We start from the raw sequence: 15,731 nt of genomic DNA, 5'->3' as shown, positions 1-15,731 counted from the left end.
ACTCGAGGAGAACGAATCGAGGAAAATGACTCGACTCAAGAAGCGTAGCTCGACTCGAGGAGAACGACTCGACTCGAGGAGAGAAGCTCGACTCGAGGAAAGAAGCTCGACTCGAGGAGAACGACTCGACCCGAGGAGAGAGGCTCGACTCGAGGAGAACGACTCGACTCGAGCAGCGAAGCTCGACTCGACTCGAGGAGCGAAGCTCGACTCGACTCGAGGAGCGAAGCTCGACTCGACTCGAGGAGCGAAGCTTGACTCGAGGAGAACGACTCAACTCGAGGCTCGACTCGAAGAGCTGAAAGTTTCGGCAGGAGGGCTTGCTAGCGACTCGTGACGGAAGGCTTGCCACATTTCAGGACCTCCGGCCTGACCATCGGCCCTTTGAGCGGCGCGTCTTCTTGGCGCTCCAAGTTTTCCGAAAACGACCGACAACACATGGTTCTATTCTCTGATTTCTTGTATTGTATTGTTGGTGGTTGTGCTTGTAATGACTCAGATCATAGTGGAAAAAGCTTGACCCCTGGAGCTCAAAGTAGATTAGCCCATTGGATGGGGTGAACTACTATACATTTCTTTGTCTCATTTTACTTTACCGCATTTTACTTTTTTTGCACATATTCAATCATCTACACTTAGTTATATTTGTTCTTGTATGTTTGTATGCAATCCTAGATATTTTTATTTAGAATCACTAAGGAAAATCTAGGGCTATAGTTTTTTTCATTTGTGTGTTGAAAGTCATGGTGGGAAAAGGGTCGGAAACACACGGAAGGAAGAGCTTTCGTGTGATGGGTGTGCCTCACGGTACTACCATGTATATCGTGTGGGTTGGATGCGGAAGAAGGCCATCCGACACGTGTCGGAAGTTGGTAGTGGCATGTCGGAAGGCGTGTAGTGTGTCATTGGGTGTATGTGTGTGTGTGTGTGTAACGTTAATGTCTAAAGGTTTTTAATTTTTTTTTAATTAAATCTCAACTGTTAGATCATCAATTGTTTGGATCTGGACGACTAAAAAAATTTGATCGTTATTTTAGCGTTGGACCTCCGAATTTACACAACTTATTAAATTTTAACCAATTCATTTATTTCTCCTATAAATACATCACATTTCTAACTATTTTAATCACAAATAAAACATCCATCTCTCTTAAACTCTCAAATTTTCAAAAAATATATGATAAGTTTGTATTCTAATTTTATTTATATAGTTACGTTTATAAATTTTTATTATATACTTAATTTTGTATTCTAATTAATTTTATATAATTAAGTTTTTATTATATACTTAAATTTGTATTCTACTTAATTCTATATACTTATGTTTCCTAAAAAAATATTAATATACTTAAGTCATACAAATATATATATATATATATATATATATATATATATATATTATAATTTTAATTATAGTTTATAAAAATTTATAATGTCTGGTGAGTCATCATCTCACCGAGGTTCTCGTTGAGGTTCACATGAATCGCTTCGAAGTTCTAGTCGCACTCTCACGCCGTCGCAACCACAACAACAAGATGAGCAACACGAAGAAGTTCAGCAACCCTCTCCACCAAACCAATTTCCACAAAACTGGCTAAACCTTTCTCAAAATCTCAATTACATCGAATTCCAATGATCACAATGGCATCCTCCAAATGTCCCTCAAGAATTAGCCCGAATCGCCCCAATCTCCCCTTATCAACCAGAATATCTACCACAATTTCTTTCACAACAACTTCCACCTCCTCCTCATCCAATTCATGAACATATCATACATAACATCTTCCTCCTAATGACCAACATTCTAGCTCCCACCAACATCCACCCGAAGACCCTTACCTCGTAGATCAAGAACAACTTCGTAGATTTCAAGACCAACAACACGAGTCACCTCCTCCACCACCTCAACACGAGCCACCTCTTATATATGGTCGAGAAATTCCAAAATGGACTACATGTCTGTTGTAGTTCATAACATAGACGAGGCTTGAAATCTAAACAAGAGAATCATAGCGCCTTTAAAAGAACAGAGGGTAGTCATACATCAGGTGCCATAATAGGTATCCTTCTAGATGTAATAGAAGAGTGGAACTTTCGTGAGAGAATCATCTCAATAACTCTAGATAATGTCACTAGTTCATATCATAAACCAGTGAAAGTCGTATTTAGGCATTTCGACAAGTGTATCAGTAAGATTATAGAAGCCATAGCTTTGATAAATAGTTCAAACCAGAGGGTAGACAACCTCAAGAGGTGTTTTTTATTTAACGGTCTAAACGAGAGGCAAATCCACATCGATAACAGGATTAGGTGGAACTCAACATTTTTAATGTTGAATTCCTTCTTGGCCGATAGATATATAGAGGTTACACGTGAATACGTTAACAGGAACGGAGGGCTATGACCTAACCAAAACAGACATCGCAGTGGCTAAGGTCTTTATTCATTTTCTTCATGTTTTTTACGATGAAACATGTACATTTTCCTCCGTTTACACACTCACATCTTATTTAGAGATACATAGTATTACAAAAATTGCCGAACATCTCAACGATTGCAACCATTTTGAAAATTTTCAACCATGCATCGAATCTATGAGAGTAAAATTTTTTAAATATTGGGGAACTTCAAAAATTCCTTACTTATATGGTTTTGCATGCATTCTAGACCTCCAAATAAAATTTGGGGTTATTTGACATTTTTACAATATTTAAAACGTCATACTGGACAAGATTACGTGGCACATGATCATGTTAGGGTCGAGGAAGAGTTTTACTCCTTTTTAGGTATTACCAGTAACAGATTCCAGCGTGTCCTGAGCCGAGTCCACCCCGACACTCATCAACAAGAAAAGGAATGTTCCGAGATATAGCTCGTTTTGCCCGAGGCGGAACTTCATCTCCAAGATCGTCACCACATCCCCAACCCCCTGAAGAGAAGTCTGAACACGACGACATCGCGCTATACACCTCTCAATAATTTGCCTCCATGAATCAAGACGACCTCAACTTGCTGGCGTGGTTTCGATCTTGCCGAAGATGGTCTGAGACGTATATTCGATCTCGGTTTCAATGGTGTCGTCCGAGTCCATATTTAGTAGCTTGATCGCATCATTGACGATCGAAGGCAGAGTTTGAAACCCGAAATGGTCAAGGAACTCACCAATTACAAAGATTTGTGTCAACACGAACAACGTTCTCAAGAAACATTTGTGAACATTGATCTTATTGATAACTTTGATATAAACTTTCAAAACATGACTGATAATGAAATGTAGTCTTGTTGTAATATTTTACTCATAATATTGTTGTAATGTTTTTACTTTTTTTAAAAAAAGTTATTAATAAAGACGAAATTCAGTTTACATATAAGTACATTCTTTTAAAATTTTAACAGTTTAGTCTCTTTCATTTATCATTAAAATTTGTTTTTTTTAATTATTTAACGGAAATTAACGAAAATCCATATTTTCATTAAGTCTAACGGAAATTCCAATTCCGTTAAATAATGAAGGCTTTAATTTGTCTAACGATAGTGCCACTTCCAATAATCATTCAGAAAATAGCTTGTTGAAAATGAAAGTAGCACTTTCTTCCGATTACTAGGACCAGTTGAGTTGAGAGTAGATCTTTGTCGCTAGAGATGAGAGAGGAGCTATTTCTTGGCTGTGGAGAAGCCCAATCCAGGCGGTTTCGGCGACTGAAGCTGAGCTCAAAGGTGTTTATTTAGCTTTGCTTGTTGCTAAATTCAGAGGTCTCAGTAAAGTCGAAGTGGAAGGAGACAACAAGAGTTTGATGGAGAGTCTGGAATCTTCCAAAGTCTGTCCGTTTTGGTTTTTATTACCGGTTTTTCAAAGTATTTTGAGTTGTTGTTGTTCTTTTGTTAGCGTTAGCTTTGTCTGGATTAGTAGAGATTCCAATAAAGTCGCACATGCTTTGTGTCAATGGGCGGCTCGCGATGGTTGCTCTGGTTTTTGTACTTTCGGGGATACTCCGACCCTTGTTCGGAGTTATTTTGACACCGATTTGGCGAGTTCTATGTCAGTGGTTCCCTCGTCCTCTGCTAACCTTCCTACCCAGGAAAGGGAGTGAGTGGCGAGGTGTTTGTTTCAAACAAAAAAAAAAAAAAAAAAAAAAAAAAAAAAAAAAAAAGAAAAAGAAAGAGGAAAAACAGAGTGGCTAAAGATACAAAATCCCTACGACTTTTATTGCGAATATCTATATATTTGTTTATTCATTTCTTTTTTAGTGGATTGCTAATTTACTTTATGCCCTCGCATTTATTATTCCGACTATGACGAATTTATAGAGTCTATATTGTTGATGTATTTTCAACACTTTTTATCTATCCATATTTGCCGGTCAGGTTTAAGGGTCTTTATATACGTAGCTAGGTTTTTGTTTCCTTTTTCTCCCTAGTTCTTATCTCTTTATCTGTCCCGCTTGAAAATTCTGGGATATATACGAAGTATTATTGCAATCATCTTTTTTTTTTTTTTTTTTGAGGGGATGAACATTAACGAGTTTGGATATTTTAGCTGATTGAAATACAGGACAATGATGATATAAATATACATTGAACACAAATGATGCACAATTAATGAACTGTTAGATTGCCGTACTTGGTAGGTACAACAGTCTTTTTTTTGCCATGTTGTCATGGTCTCACTAATTGTGATCTATTTCTGACATATAAAACCTTCCTACATTGTTTATTTTTCCTGGCGGCTAGCTGAAAATGCGCTGATAAAAATTAAAATTAAATACGTGTGAAGATGGATGATAAAGCATTTTTTTAAGTGATTAGATTTTTCACCAAACATGATTTCATATTCTTTTTTCCTTATAATTTTCTGCTTGATCATGCAATTTATATATAAGTAAGAATAAGAGAAATTGCCTCATTTGCCACTAATTTAATAACATTTTTTCACTTTCCACCAAAACATTAATTTGTCCCAAAATGCCACCATATATGTCAACAATGTTGACATCTATTTTTGCCATTCACTATGAGATGTCAACATTGTTGACATAGATGTCAATAATGTTGACATCTCGGTGGCATTTTGGGACAAATTAGTGTTTTAGTGAAAAGTGAAAAAATGTTATGAAATTGGTGACAAATGAGGCAATTTCTCTAAAAATAAAATGATTACGATACTGTACTGAAAACATGCGTACGATATTAGAAATCGCTAGATTCTCGTTAAATCAAACTATAAGGAGTACGCGGACGTACAAATTTAAACAACACACTAAGAACTTGATTTTCTCTTAAAATGCTAAATTAATTCGATTTTTGTGAAGTCTTATTATTGATCCATTATATCCACATTATTAGCTTTTGAACGCTATTTAGTTCTTAATAATAGATTTCACATATCAATGAAAATCCCTTGTTTGCTTGCAGGATATTGGTTGGACCTAACATTTATATTAATGATGATATCTATCATTAATGGCCAACCGTTTCTGTTAGAATGATGGACTGAATGAACGGTGCAACGAAGTTGGGATTTCAGAGATTCTATGTCTTGAAAAATTTGGTGATTGCTTCCAATGAAATGTATTTAAATTTTAAATGATGTGTATATTTGAAGTTTGAACTGTTGCTTGGATGATAGACACAACGTACTTAGAGTTATAATTTTTTATTATTTATAATTATGCTGAAATTGAAATAATTAAGTAATAAATTTAAAATAAACTGGGTGTCTAAATTTCCTTCATAAAAAAAAAATTGTTGGGCTGATCATAAATATTGTTGAAGATAAAATTTGAATACTATATTTTAAAGCATTTTTTAGACGCATTATATTAGAAAAAGGGTAATATAGCTAAATAGCCTCCCTTATTTAGACAGATTTGGATTTGGCCAACATTCTGTTAATTTCGGGTTAATAGCCAGCCTAATTTATTTACATATATAAAAATACCAAAATAGCCTCCAACTGTTCCCGCCCATTAATCTCACGAAAATTAAAATCATTAAAAGCAATATATGCCTTAATTAAACCACAGATACACGCAATCTTCTTCTCCTTCTTATCCTTCTTCTCTTCTGCGCTCGGACCAAACATCGTCTTCTTCTCATTCTTCTCTTCTGTGCGAGGCCACTAGCACCAGCCCAACCCGAGCTTCTCTTCCTCGCGCGCCCCATCCCGCTGAGACCGAGCGCCGCCGTCTTCTTCTCCTTCTTCTCTTCTGCGCGCGGCCACCAGCACCAGCCCGAGCCCGAGCTTCTCTTCCTCGCGCGCGCCATCCCGCTGAAACCGAGCGCCGCCGCCTTCTTCTCCTTCTCTGTTGCGCGCGGCCACCAGCACCATTCCCTTCGTCCTGCGACGTTTAGTCGCTGTTCTCGCTCCGATCGTCCTCGCGATGCCTCTCCTCCATCGCCGATCTCTAGGGTTTCCACTTCGATTCGGAGAAATAAAAGATTGGAAAAAATGGATGAACGCTCTGGTTTTTAGATCCAATAAGAAAGAATACAAAAGGAAAGTTTTTTTTTTGGTGCGTATTTGAGTTGTAAATAAGAGTCATGAAAATTATAAATTGTAAATTGATTCATTTATATGTAAATTGATGTCATGTTAAATATACTGGTTCATTTACAATCTGCAGAAAGTCTGTTTTTGCTTCTAACAATCAAATTTGTGAGAAAAATACACGCTATTTACTGGAATCCTTTTAATAGACAGTAAATACAAAATTTATTTACAGTTTACTTGTATTGTAAATAAGCTGAAAAATCAATTAACATCAGATAACGTGAAAATTATGCGAACAACGATCCTTACCAGATTCAATGAGCGAAAATGAAGAATAATTTTTCAGAATTTTTTAATGCAAAAACACGCTGAAAATCAAACTGTTTTGGCGGACAAAAAATTCAAAAAATCAAGGATGATTCGCTGATTTGAATCACCTAATATTCAGTAAATAAAAGAAAATATTTACTGATTTTATTCCATAATTAATAGCCACTAAAATAGAAACAAACCTAACTACAACAGTTTAATCCGAAATTTAAAAAACTGCCGATTTTAATGCCGATTTTAATGGTACAACACACGTACAAATATAACTACTTTCCCATTTAGTTTATTTTTAAATTTAAAAAAAAAAACTGCCTCAAATATAATGAAGGTCGATAATTAATAAGGGCAAATAAGTTAAAAAAAAATGCAATTAATATCATGCCACGTAGGCGTATTGGCTATTTACAAATAATTAACCAAATGTTGGCTAAAACGCAATTGTCAGTGTTTGTAAGGCTTATGTGACCAATTTTTTGTTAGAAAAATGAAGCAAAATAGTCAAATTGAGTTTGGCCACTTACAAATCAGCCACAGTTTTGAAACTAATAAATAAATAGCCACTATGCCCACTAAATTAATTGGAGATGACTAAAAATATCCTTCATTTAATTTGAAAATATCTAAAATAGGAATAAAACCCAATAAAATCTAATTAGTTTTAAAACTAAAAAAAAATCATTCAGATGATATTTCATAAATTAAATTGAAAAAGAAAACTGAAAAAAATCAGATCTAATTACAACTAAAAAAATAGGGACTAATTTTTTAAAATAATTGGATTTTACTTTTAAACAACAAACACTTTCGTTTGTAAACAAACAAACATGTTTTACACTAATTGATTTGCTTAGTGTAGCGGTTTGTTTGTTAAAATTCAAATGACGTTGTGTTAATATATGGTATGTGTTTGTTAGATAACAAACAAATTTGCTTAGTATAGTGAATTTTTTTTTTTTTTTTTTTTTTTTTTGTGTTTGTTTGTTGAAAAAGATAGACTAATTACTTATAAAAAATAAAAAATAAAAAAAACGTTAGATTGAAGAATGAGAATCCGTGTGCTTTTATTTTTATTTTTAAATAAAATTTGTACAATTTAAATGGTGAGACTTAAAGGTCTAGACATAAGAAAAAATTGCTAACTAATAAGGGTTTCATTTAATAAAAACATATTTCTAAAAAATCGTGTTATCATTTATTTTTTTTAAACAGGAAATAACATATCATTTATTGATAAAATAGAATCCTTAAAAAAGGTAAGTCAACTAATTAAATCATACTAAAATTAAAATAAAGTCAACTAATTAAATCATAATAAAATTAAAATAAAAAACGAATTATAATAGAAGGAAAAAAAAAGGTAAATTATTTAAATAAATATTGCCTAAATAATTCAGGTGGGCTAATTATTTGAAAATATGTAAAGGTTTGGCTATTTGTTAATTGCCTAGTTTGTGCAATTTCTCTTAAATAAAATCATATAATAGTAAAATGATCTAATAAAAAACTAACTAAAATAATAAAATGGCTAGTTATTTAAATATAATGAAAGATTGGCTATTTCTTAAATGAGTTAATTTTAAGTAGTCTAATTTGAACAATTTCTCTTAAATATAAAGGGGTGCTTAGATAAATAACCCACAACAAGACATGAAACCATTATAAAATTATGTAAATAGTTTTTATTAAGATAGAAGAATCAGAGATTACAAACATCAAATAATTTTTAACAAGATACAAATTTATCTTGGATCGGTTTGATCACAAGGATCGAATGCAAGTTTTTCACAAATAAAAGAAAACGGTACAGACTTAATTTTGAAGTCATATATTTACTCTTTTATATTACTTTTACTGGCTGATGGAAAAAATCAACTGAAATCTTGGGAATCAACTCTTTATATTACTTCTTAAAATTGTTTAAGAGGTACAATAGATATATATGTATTTACATTAAAAACTATTTGGATGATCTATGATGAAAAATAAATATGATTAAAAGAAAAAAGTTAATGAAAAATCCATTTACATGTGAGTAGCCGAACAGACAAACATTATCCCAATCCCTAGAAGGGGATAAATACAACCGAATATTATAGATTAGGAAAAGATTCTCTACCAAAAATAAAAAATAAAAAAAAAATAAAACACACACACACTTGATGCCGGTTCAAGCGGTCATCAACGTTTTGCTTGCACTATTTTGTTCTTAATTTTCTTATCTTGTCAACCACGAATAATAATAACAATATATCCTCGAGCAAGCTCCTCTTAGATTCCTTGTTTATCGATATGACATATTTCATTCGTTCGGGGCCTTTGGGCACAAAATAGCTTTTTCCAATGTTAATTATTGGCTAGGCTTTTGGCTACTATAGTAACTTTAGCCCCCACACACACACCCAAAAAAAAAAAGTGTAAATGATGGAAGAATTCGTGTATAGGATGAGAAATTTCATTTTCTAGACCCAAAAACTATGAAAATATCACCATTAGACCCGTTACTTAAAAAATATTCAAAATTGGACTTTTGGACACATTTCGGATAAAAATACCCTTATTTCAAAATAAACCCTATCTTCTTCTCCAACCACACCATTCTCACTCTCACTTTCTCTCCAACCACAACCACACCCATTCCGACGCCCATTCCGACGAAACCACACCCATTCCGACGCCAACCACACCCATTCCGACGAGTTCCGACACGCCTCCGACCGAAGCTCCGTCACGCCTCCGACCGAACCACCATAGTTCCAACCTTCACCAAATGACAAAAAAGGTTAGTTTTTTATAGTTTTTTCATGGTTTGATTAGAGTAGGAATGATAGGATACAAGATTTGAGTGGTTGTTAGTTATTTTAGGTTGATTTGAATGAGATTTGGAGGTGAATTTTTTTTTTTTTTTAAATTTCTGGGAAATTTCCGATGAATCCCATCGGAATTCATCGGAAACTGTCGGATCCGACAGTTTCCGATGAATTCCGATGGAATTCATCGGAAATTTCCGACTAGTTCCGACGTTTTCCGACCCTTTCCGACCTCTTCCGATGTATCGGAAATTCCGACGTTTTTTTTTTTTAAATGATTTAAGATAAATAAAGAGTTTTTTGTATTTTTTTTTAAATGATGAACAACATAATTAATCTAATTAGTTGTTTGTGTAATTAATGATTAGTTTTTTTTAATTATGAACATCATAAATAGTTGTTTTTTTCTAATTAATGATTAATTATTTTTTTTATTATGAACAACAATTGTTTTTTGTAAGTATATTTTTTAAATGATGAACAACATACAAATTAGTTGTTTTATATAATTAGTTTTTTTTTTATTATGAATTCTTGGAGTTATGAAGTTTGTTGTTTTTTTTTTTAATTATGAATTCATGGAGTTATGTTTAATTCTATTAATATTTTGTGATAATTAAATATGTAGGATAAATTGACGTATTTATGCGACCACGACTTTGCCGGTCGAATCACGTACGGTGGTTCGGGGCATATTAAGACGGTGAAAGAAAAATTCACCGATCTCGGTCTACTTCAAAGGGTCGCGGAGAGTCCCTTCGCTCAATTCTTCGAAGGGAGCACACTAAACTTTTCTACAGTACTTCTACACTCTCTTCTTCTACGTAAGATCCATCCAACAAAAAGGGGGGAGATTCATTTCGGAATAGGAAATAAATGCGTGAGATTCGGGAGACTCGAATACGCATTGATAACCGGAATGAGCATGGAAGATGGTCCATCGAAGGAGGAGCAGAATGAGCGGAGGAGCGATAGGCTCATTAAAGATTACTTGAACGGCGTGTCAAACGCCAAGTTCGACGCCTTGATTAGCGCGTTCAAGACATGTCAAGATCCAAACGACGCGTACAAGCTTGGATTATGTGTGTTTGTCTTGGGATATCTCCTTGGACTAGAACACAACAAGGCAGTCAACGACAAGTACCTATACATGGTTGAGGATTTGCCGTTCTTCTATTCTCTGCCATGGGGGAACATCTCGTGGGCTGAGACGATGTCTTCCCTCTCAGTAAACTTGCTGCGGTACTACAAACGAGTAAAGGAGAAATCTCTCAAAGAGAATGTCCTACAGAAGGAGGCGAAGTATTCCCTATCAGGGAATTTGCACGCGGTGCAATATTGGGCGTTCGAGGCGATCCCGGAGATTGGTCAGCAGTTCGGGAATAACGTCGGTGTTCAAGTACCGAGGATGAATTCTTGGTCAAGCACTCGAGTGATCACGCGCAAGGACGTGGAGAAGGTTTTGCTCAAAAAAACGGTAATTTATAATTTTTAAAAATATTTTATAACTACAATTATCTAACTTATAAATTTTAATAAATTTTGTTGTCTTGTAGCTCGGTGTTTTTCAGATGTTGAGACCACGGACCGGAGAGCGCGAGTTCTTCGAGCTACTAGAGACGCAACTCAGTCAATCACTCTATCCGACTGAAGGCGAAGACGTGGTTGAGCCACGTAATATCGAGGAAGAGATTGACTTAGTAGAGTCAACGGCGAAAGAAGCCGGCGTGCTCAGACAAGACGAAGAGGAGAAGTTGTGGAGTGATGAAGACGATGACGAAGCCGACGTAAGTTCTAGTTTATAATTTATTAATTAGTTAGGCTAGATTATTTATTAATAAGTGATTAGTTTATAATTTATTAAGTAGTTAGTAGATTATTTATTAATACGTGATTAGTTTATAATTTATTAAGTAGTTAGTAGTTTATTTATTAATAAGTGATTAGTTTATAATTTATTAAGTAGTTAGTAGATTATTTATTAATACGTGATTAGTTTATAATTTATTAAGTAGTTAGTAGTTTATTTATTAATTAGTGATTAGTTTATAATTTATTAAGTAGTTAGTAGATTATTTATTAATACGTGATTAGTTTATAATTTATTAAGTAGTTAGTAGTTTATTTATTAATTAGTGATTAGTTTATAATTTATTAAGTAGTGATTAGTTTATCATTTATTAAGGAGTAAGTAGTTTATTATTATTCATTTCAGTTCGAACTTCCCGATCATCCCGCACCTCCCGCTCGTCCCGATCATCCCGCTCCTCCCGCTCGTCACGATCATCCCGCACCTCCCGCTCGACCCGATCATCCTGCTCCGTGGGCTTTGACGGAGAATATGTGGAATCAAATGATACATTCTCAGGCAACCGTCTTGAGAGCACTGAGTACGAACGGTCGCAGGCTAGAAAGAATGAGGCAAACTCAAGTTAGTATTAATTTTCGTTTAATAAATAAGTTTCTAATCAGTCGTTTCTATAAATGTTTAGTTTCTTATTCAGTATTTTGTGTCACAATTTATAGCTTGACATGCTTGAGAAGATAAACATCATGTTCGAGGACGTGACAGGTTTACCTCCGGGGCCGTTACCAACTACGCAAGCTGGTTCACGCCGTCGACATCGATCGCGTAGTCCTCCTCCTCCTGGTCCTCATGATCCCCCTAGTCCTCCTAGTCCTCCTAGTTCTCCTAGTCCTCCTCCACCACCTCCTCCTCCTCCTCCTCCTTCACAGCCGTCCTCTTCGACAATACCGCCTTCTTCGACTCCATCGTCGAAGAAGCCACCCTCTCCGAAAAGGAAACGTTCACGACGGCTCGATGTATCGGAAAAGACGCTACCATTGTCAACCCTAGCGCAGAAGAGGCTGAGGTCGGAAAGCGACTCGGTACGAACACCATCTCAGAAGCGTCACCGAAAAGATACTTTTCCCTCCGATTTCACAGACCCGACGCGGCCGAAATACTCCTCAGAGGTGCGGGTAACGCCGTTCAGACCATTGAAGGAACCAAAAACTTCTGATTGGAATGACTGCGTGAAGTGGTCCCGCACTTCTAAACTTGAGGGAAAGTTCTTGGGCCGAGTTTATGTGAAGGTCGCTGATGTGGAGACCGAGTTCTTCAAGCTCCTTTTGGAAAATGGAAAATGGCTAACAGATACGATAAGTTCAATTACATTGAGTACGTTTATAAAAAAAAAGTTAATTAATATGTTTGTTGTTTCATATACGATTACAGCATATTGATGCTATTCTGGATATGCTTCGGAGACGTCAGCGACAGTACGCGGAGTATCGTCAAGACATATGTGTCATGGATAGCCGGTGGGTCCAAAACGTATACGGTCGTTATACGAAGCAAGAGGAGAACAAGAAGATAGCCGCAGAACAAGGCACAGAGGTGGAGCTCGTAGAATGGGATCGCAAGGTCGTGTTCGACCCGATGACTGGCTGCAGAGATTCCCAAGTCATTCCGTGGACTAGAGCGCGAGAGATCTTGTATGTCGTCAACTTCAAGAACATGCATTGGTTCACGTTCCGGGTCGATCTTCAAAAGTGGACCATAACCGTCTTGGATTGCCAGAAAGATATTGTGAAGATGCAACACAATTCAGTTGATTTTAACACGATGATGGAGGTTAGTAAATGAGATCTCTAGTAAATACTCTTATGAACTTTATGTTTATTATCTTACATTATTATAACATTATTATGTTAACGTAGAATTGGATACGAGCGTTGCCGACGGTTATGGCAATGTCGGGGATGTTCACCGAGCATCCAAAGGCGGAGCGAGAACTAGATGGCGGCGAAATTCGACTTCCTGAGTTTCTATGGCTAGTCGATCAAAAAGTGCCACAATGTGTGACAAGGTATGTAATTTGAATAAGAACAAGATTAAGAGTATTTTGTGTATAAATTTTGTGGTTTTGTCTTTCAGTGGTGATTGCGGGATGTTCGCAATCAAGTATGTGGAGCACATCCTTGTTGGCGTGGGGTTCGATACACTTCTAAGCGAGAACATGAGGACGTTCAGGAAGAAATGGTCGACCGATTTATTTTTCCAATTAGAAGCGCGATGATATGTATTCATTAAATATTTGGATATTTTTGTGTCATTAAATATTTTAAAATGTTATGTTAATGTTCGCTATGAAAATATATGATAAATAGTAAATATAAATTATATGAAATTACATAAAGATGAAGTTCACCTTAAACTACAAATATTCAACAAAACACGTACAAAAGTTGTCAACATAGAAATGCGTCTTTAATTCAAAACAAACAAAATAAAAGATAAATGTTGTCACTCTCTCCAAGTGCACGTCTTCCTGTTATGGCCAATACCACCACATTTACCACATTTGCGGTGAATAACAACTTTTTCGCCTTGCGAAGGATAACGATTGACCCTGCGCCTTCCTTGTTTACTTTTCTTCGGTCGACCGGCTTGTTTTTTTCAATTGGTTCTGACACCTTCATGTTCTTTATGTCATCCGGAACGTTCCATTGGTCTTCGTTCCCAACAGGATATATGGATTCCTTGTACATCTCAATCCATGTTTCCTTTGAATAGAAAGGACTGCATAAAGAATAGATGTCGACACTCCTGTGTTGTGCAGATGCAATGGCATGCTCGCATGGGATTCCAAGTAGTTGTGGTAGGCCGCACGTGCATGTCTTTCTCAATAAATCAACATCAAAGTCACCTCTCTCGTCTTTTACATGACATTCATACATACCGAGTCCATAGGTATTAACGAATTGTGCCTTATTGTTTAGATGGGCGAGATTGTCTTGAAACTTCGGGGATAGTCTTGTATCACATTTTCTAGCCATTTCCTCTCGATCAAAAAACCACGTTTGAAGTGTGAATCTAATAAACTCAAGCAACGTGGTAATTGGAAACGTTCTAGCATTCCTCGTCTTATTGTTGAAGCTTTCTGCATTATTACTTGTCATTATATCGTACCTATATACACAGTTACATATTAGCGACGTTCTAGTTAAAACACTTGTAATGACAAAGGGAAAAGTTTTAGTTTTACCGTTTTCCAGGAAAAAATGCTCGTGCCCACCGATCAAAACCGACTTCCTCGAGATACTTAGCCATCTCAACATCTTTTCTCCGCAATTGCTGAAAATGAGCTTCGAAAGCCCTCTTATTGAAGGCATAAGCGGCTTCATACAGTTCAATTCCACAATGATCGGTCTTGAATTTGTGTTGGACATTTAGTTTGAGATGATGGAAGCATGCTCCATGAGGGATACCGGGAAACACCACTTCGACGCCATGTATGATGCTAACATGTCGATCGGATATGAACACCAACTCTTCAACGTCTTCACCGATAGCTTCTCTCAACTTTCTCAAAAACCAAATCCACGAAGCATGACACTCGCTATCTACTACCCCGAATGCAAGTGGATATAATTGTGAATTAGCATCCATCGCAATTGCGCATAACAACTGTCCACCGTATTTTGTCTTCAAAAATGAACCGTCTAGTGATATCACCGGTCGACAAGACTTGAATCCTCTACGACACGCCCCAATAGAAAAGAACGCGTACTTGAATCTATCGCCATCTTTCACAAACGCAGACAGAGTCCCAGGGTTCTTCTGCTCCAACATGTATAGCCAAGATGCTAACTTCTGATAAGATTCTTTTGGCGTACCCCTTACGTATGAAATTGCTTTCTCCCTGGTTCTCCAAGCTTTCAAGTACGATATGTCAACACCCCATCTTGTCTTGACTTCCTCTCTTACGTTATGTGCCGAATACTCAGCCATAGAGCTAATATTGTACTTATCTTTAAAAACGTGACCAATAACCCATGGTGCAGCTCCTCTATGTCCTTCTGTTCGAACCACACGCGCACAAGAATGTCTACTCTCGTACGACGTAATCTGCCACATTTCAGACCACTGCACAACACCCCTCAGCTTCCAAGTGCACATCTCATTTTTGCATATGACATACCATCTACTTCTCGAAGAGGATTTCACTCTAAACTCGAAATTATTTTTTAGAGCAAAAACATGAATCTCTTGCTTCATCTGCTTCTTGGACTCAAACTCCTTCCCAAGATACATTTCT

General features: G+C 36.2%; 2 protein-coding genes and 1 pseudogene across 4 annotated transcripts; 2 read left to right on the top strand and 1 right to left on the bottom strand.

Moving 5' to 3' along the window:
- Window positions 1-9,587: 9,587 nt before the first annotated feature.
- On the top strand, window positions 9,588-11,026 carry LOC149401464 (uncharacterized; the record flags this gene model as incomplete). Its single annotated transcript, XM_089610730.1, has 2 exons — window positions 9,588-9,599; window positions 10,256-11,026. Coding segments are annotated over exons 1-2 (783 nt in total), but the record flags the coding sequence as incomplete, so codon positions are not given.
- LOC149401463 (uncharacterized) lies at window positions 11,027-13,790 on the top strand. 3 transcript variants are annotated; one of them, XM_089613105.1, is made up of 4 exons: window positions 11,033-11,104; window positions 11,184-11,414; window positions 13,351-13,499; window positions 13,568-13,790. In XM_089613105.1, exons 1-4 carry the CDS (start codon window positions 11,036-11,038, stop codon window positions 13,707-13,709), a joined length of 591 nt encoding a protein of 196 aa, XP_089469231.1. In that variant the 5' UTR covers window positions 11,033-11,035; the 3' UTR covers window positions 13,710-13,790. The 3 variants fall into 3 exon arrangements, 2 of the variants coding, with proteins under 2 accessions (XP_089469231.1, XP_089469230.1); XR_016296670.1 differs by lacking the exons at window positions 13,351-13,499; window positions 13,568-13,790 and adding an exon at window positions 11,843-11,900 and having other exon boundaries at window positions 11,027-11,104; XM_089613104.1 differs by lacking the exons at window positions 11,033-11,104; window positions 11,184-11,414 and adding an exon at window positions 12,919-13,264 and having other exon boundaries at window positions 13,568-13,788.
- A 146-nt stretch (window positions 13,791-13,936) lies between these two features.
- On the bottom strand, window positions 13,937-15,280 carry LOC149401462 (uncharacterized; annotated as a pseudogene).
- Between the last annotated feature and the right edge of the window lie 451 nt (window positions 15,281-15,731).

This window comes from Urtica dioica, chromosome 4, assembly GCF_054948205.1.
Source record: "Urtica dioica subsp. dioica isolate 48M chromosome 4, U.dioica_male_clone48M_v1_H2, whole genome shotgun sequence".
Lineage (NCBI taxonomy): Eukaryota > Viridiplantae > Streptophyta > Magnoliopsida > Rosales > Urticaceae > Urtica > Urtica dioica.
The sequence above is the reverse complement of the archived record's forward strand: the minus strand, read 5'-3'. Positions and strand labels throughout refer to the sequence as shown.

Coding starts and splice junctions, on each gene's coding strand:
- LOC149401463 (XM_089613104.1), top strand. CDS start 12,941: ATGGATAGCCGGTGGGTCCAAAACGTATACGGTCGTTATACGAAGCAA. Junction 13,265..13,350: donor ATTTTAACACGATGATGGAG/GTTAGTAAATGA, acceptor ATGTTAACGTAG/AATTGGATACGAGCGTTGCC. Junction 13,500..13,567: donor GTGCCACAATGTGTGACAAG/GTATGTAATTTG, acceptor TTTGTCTTTCAG/TGGTGATTGCGGGATGTTCG.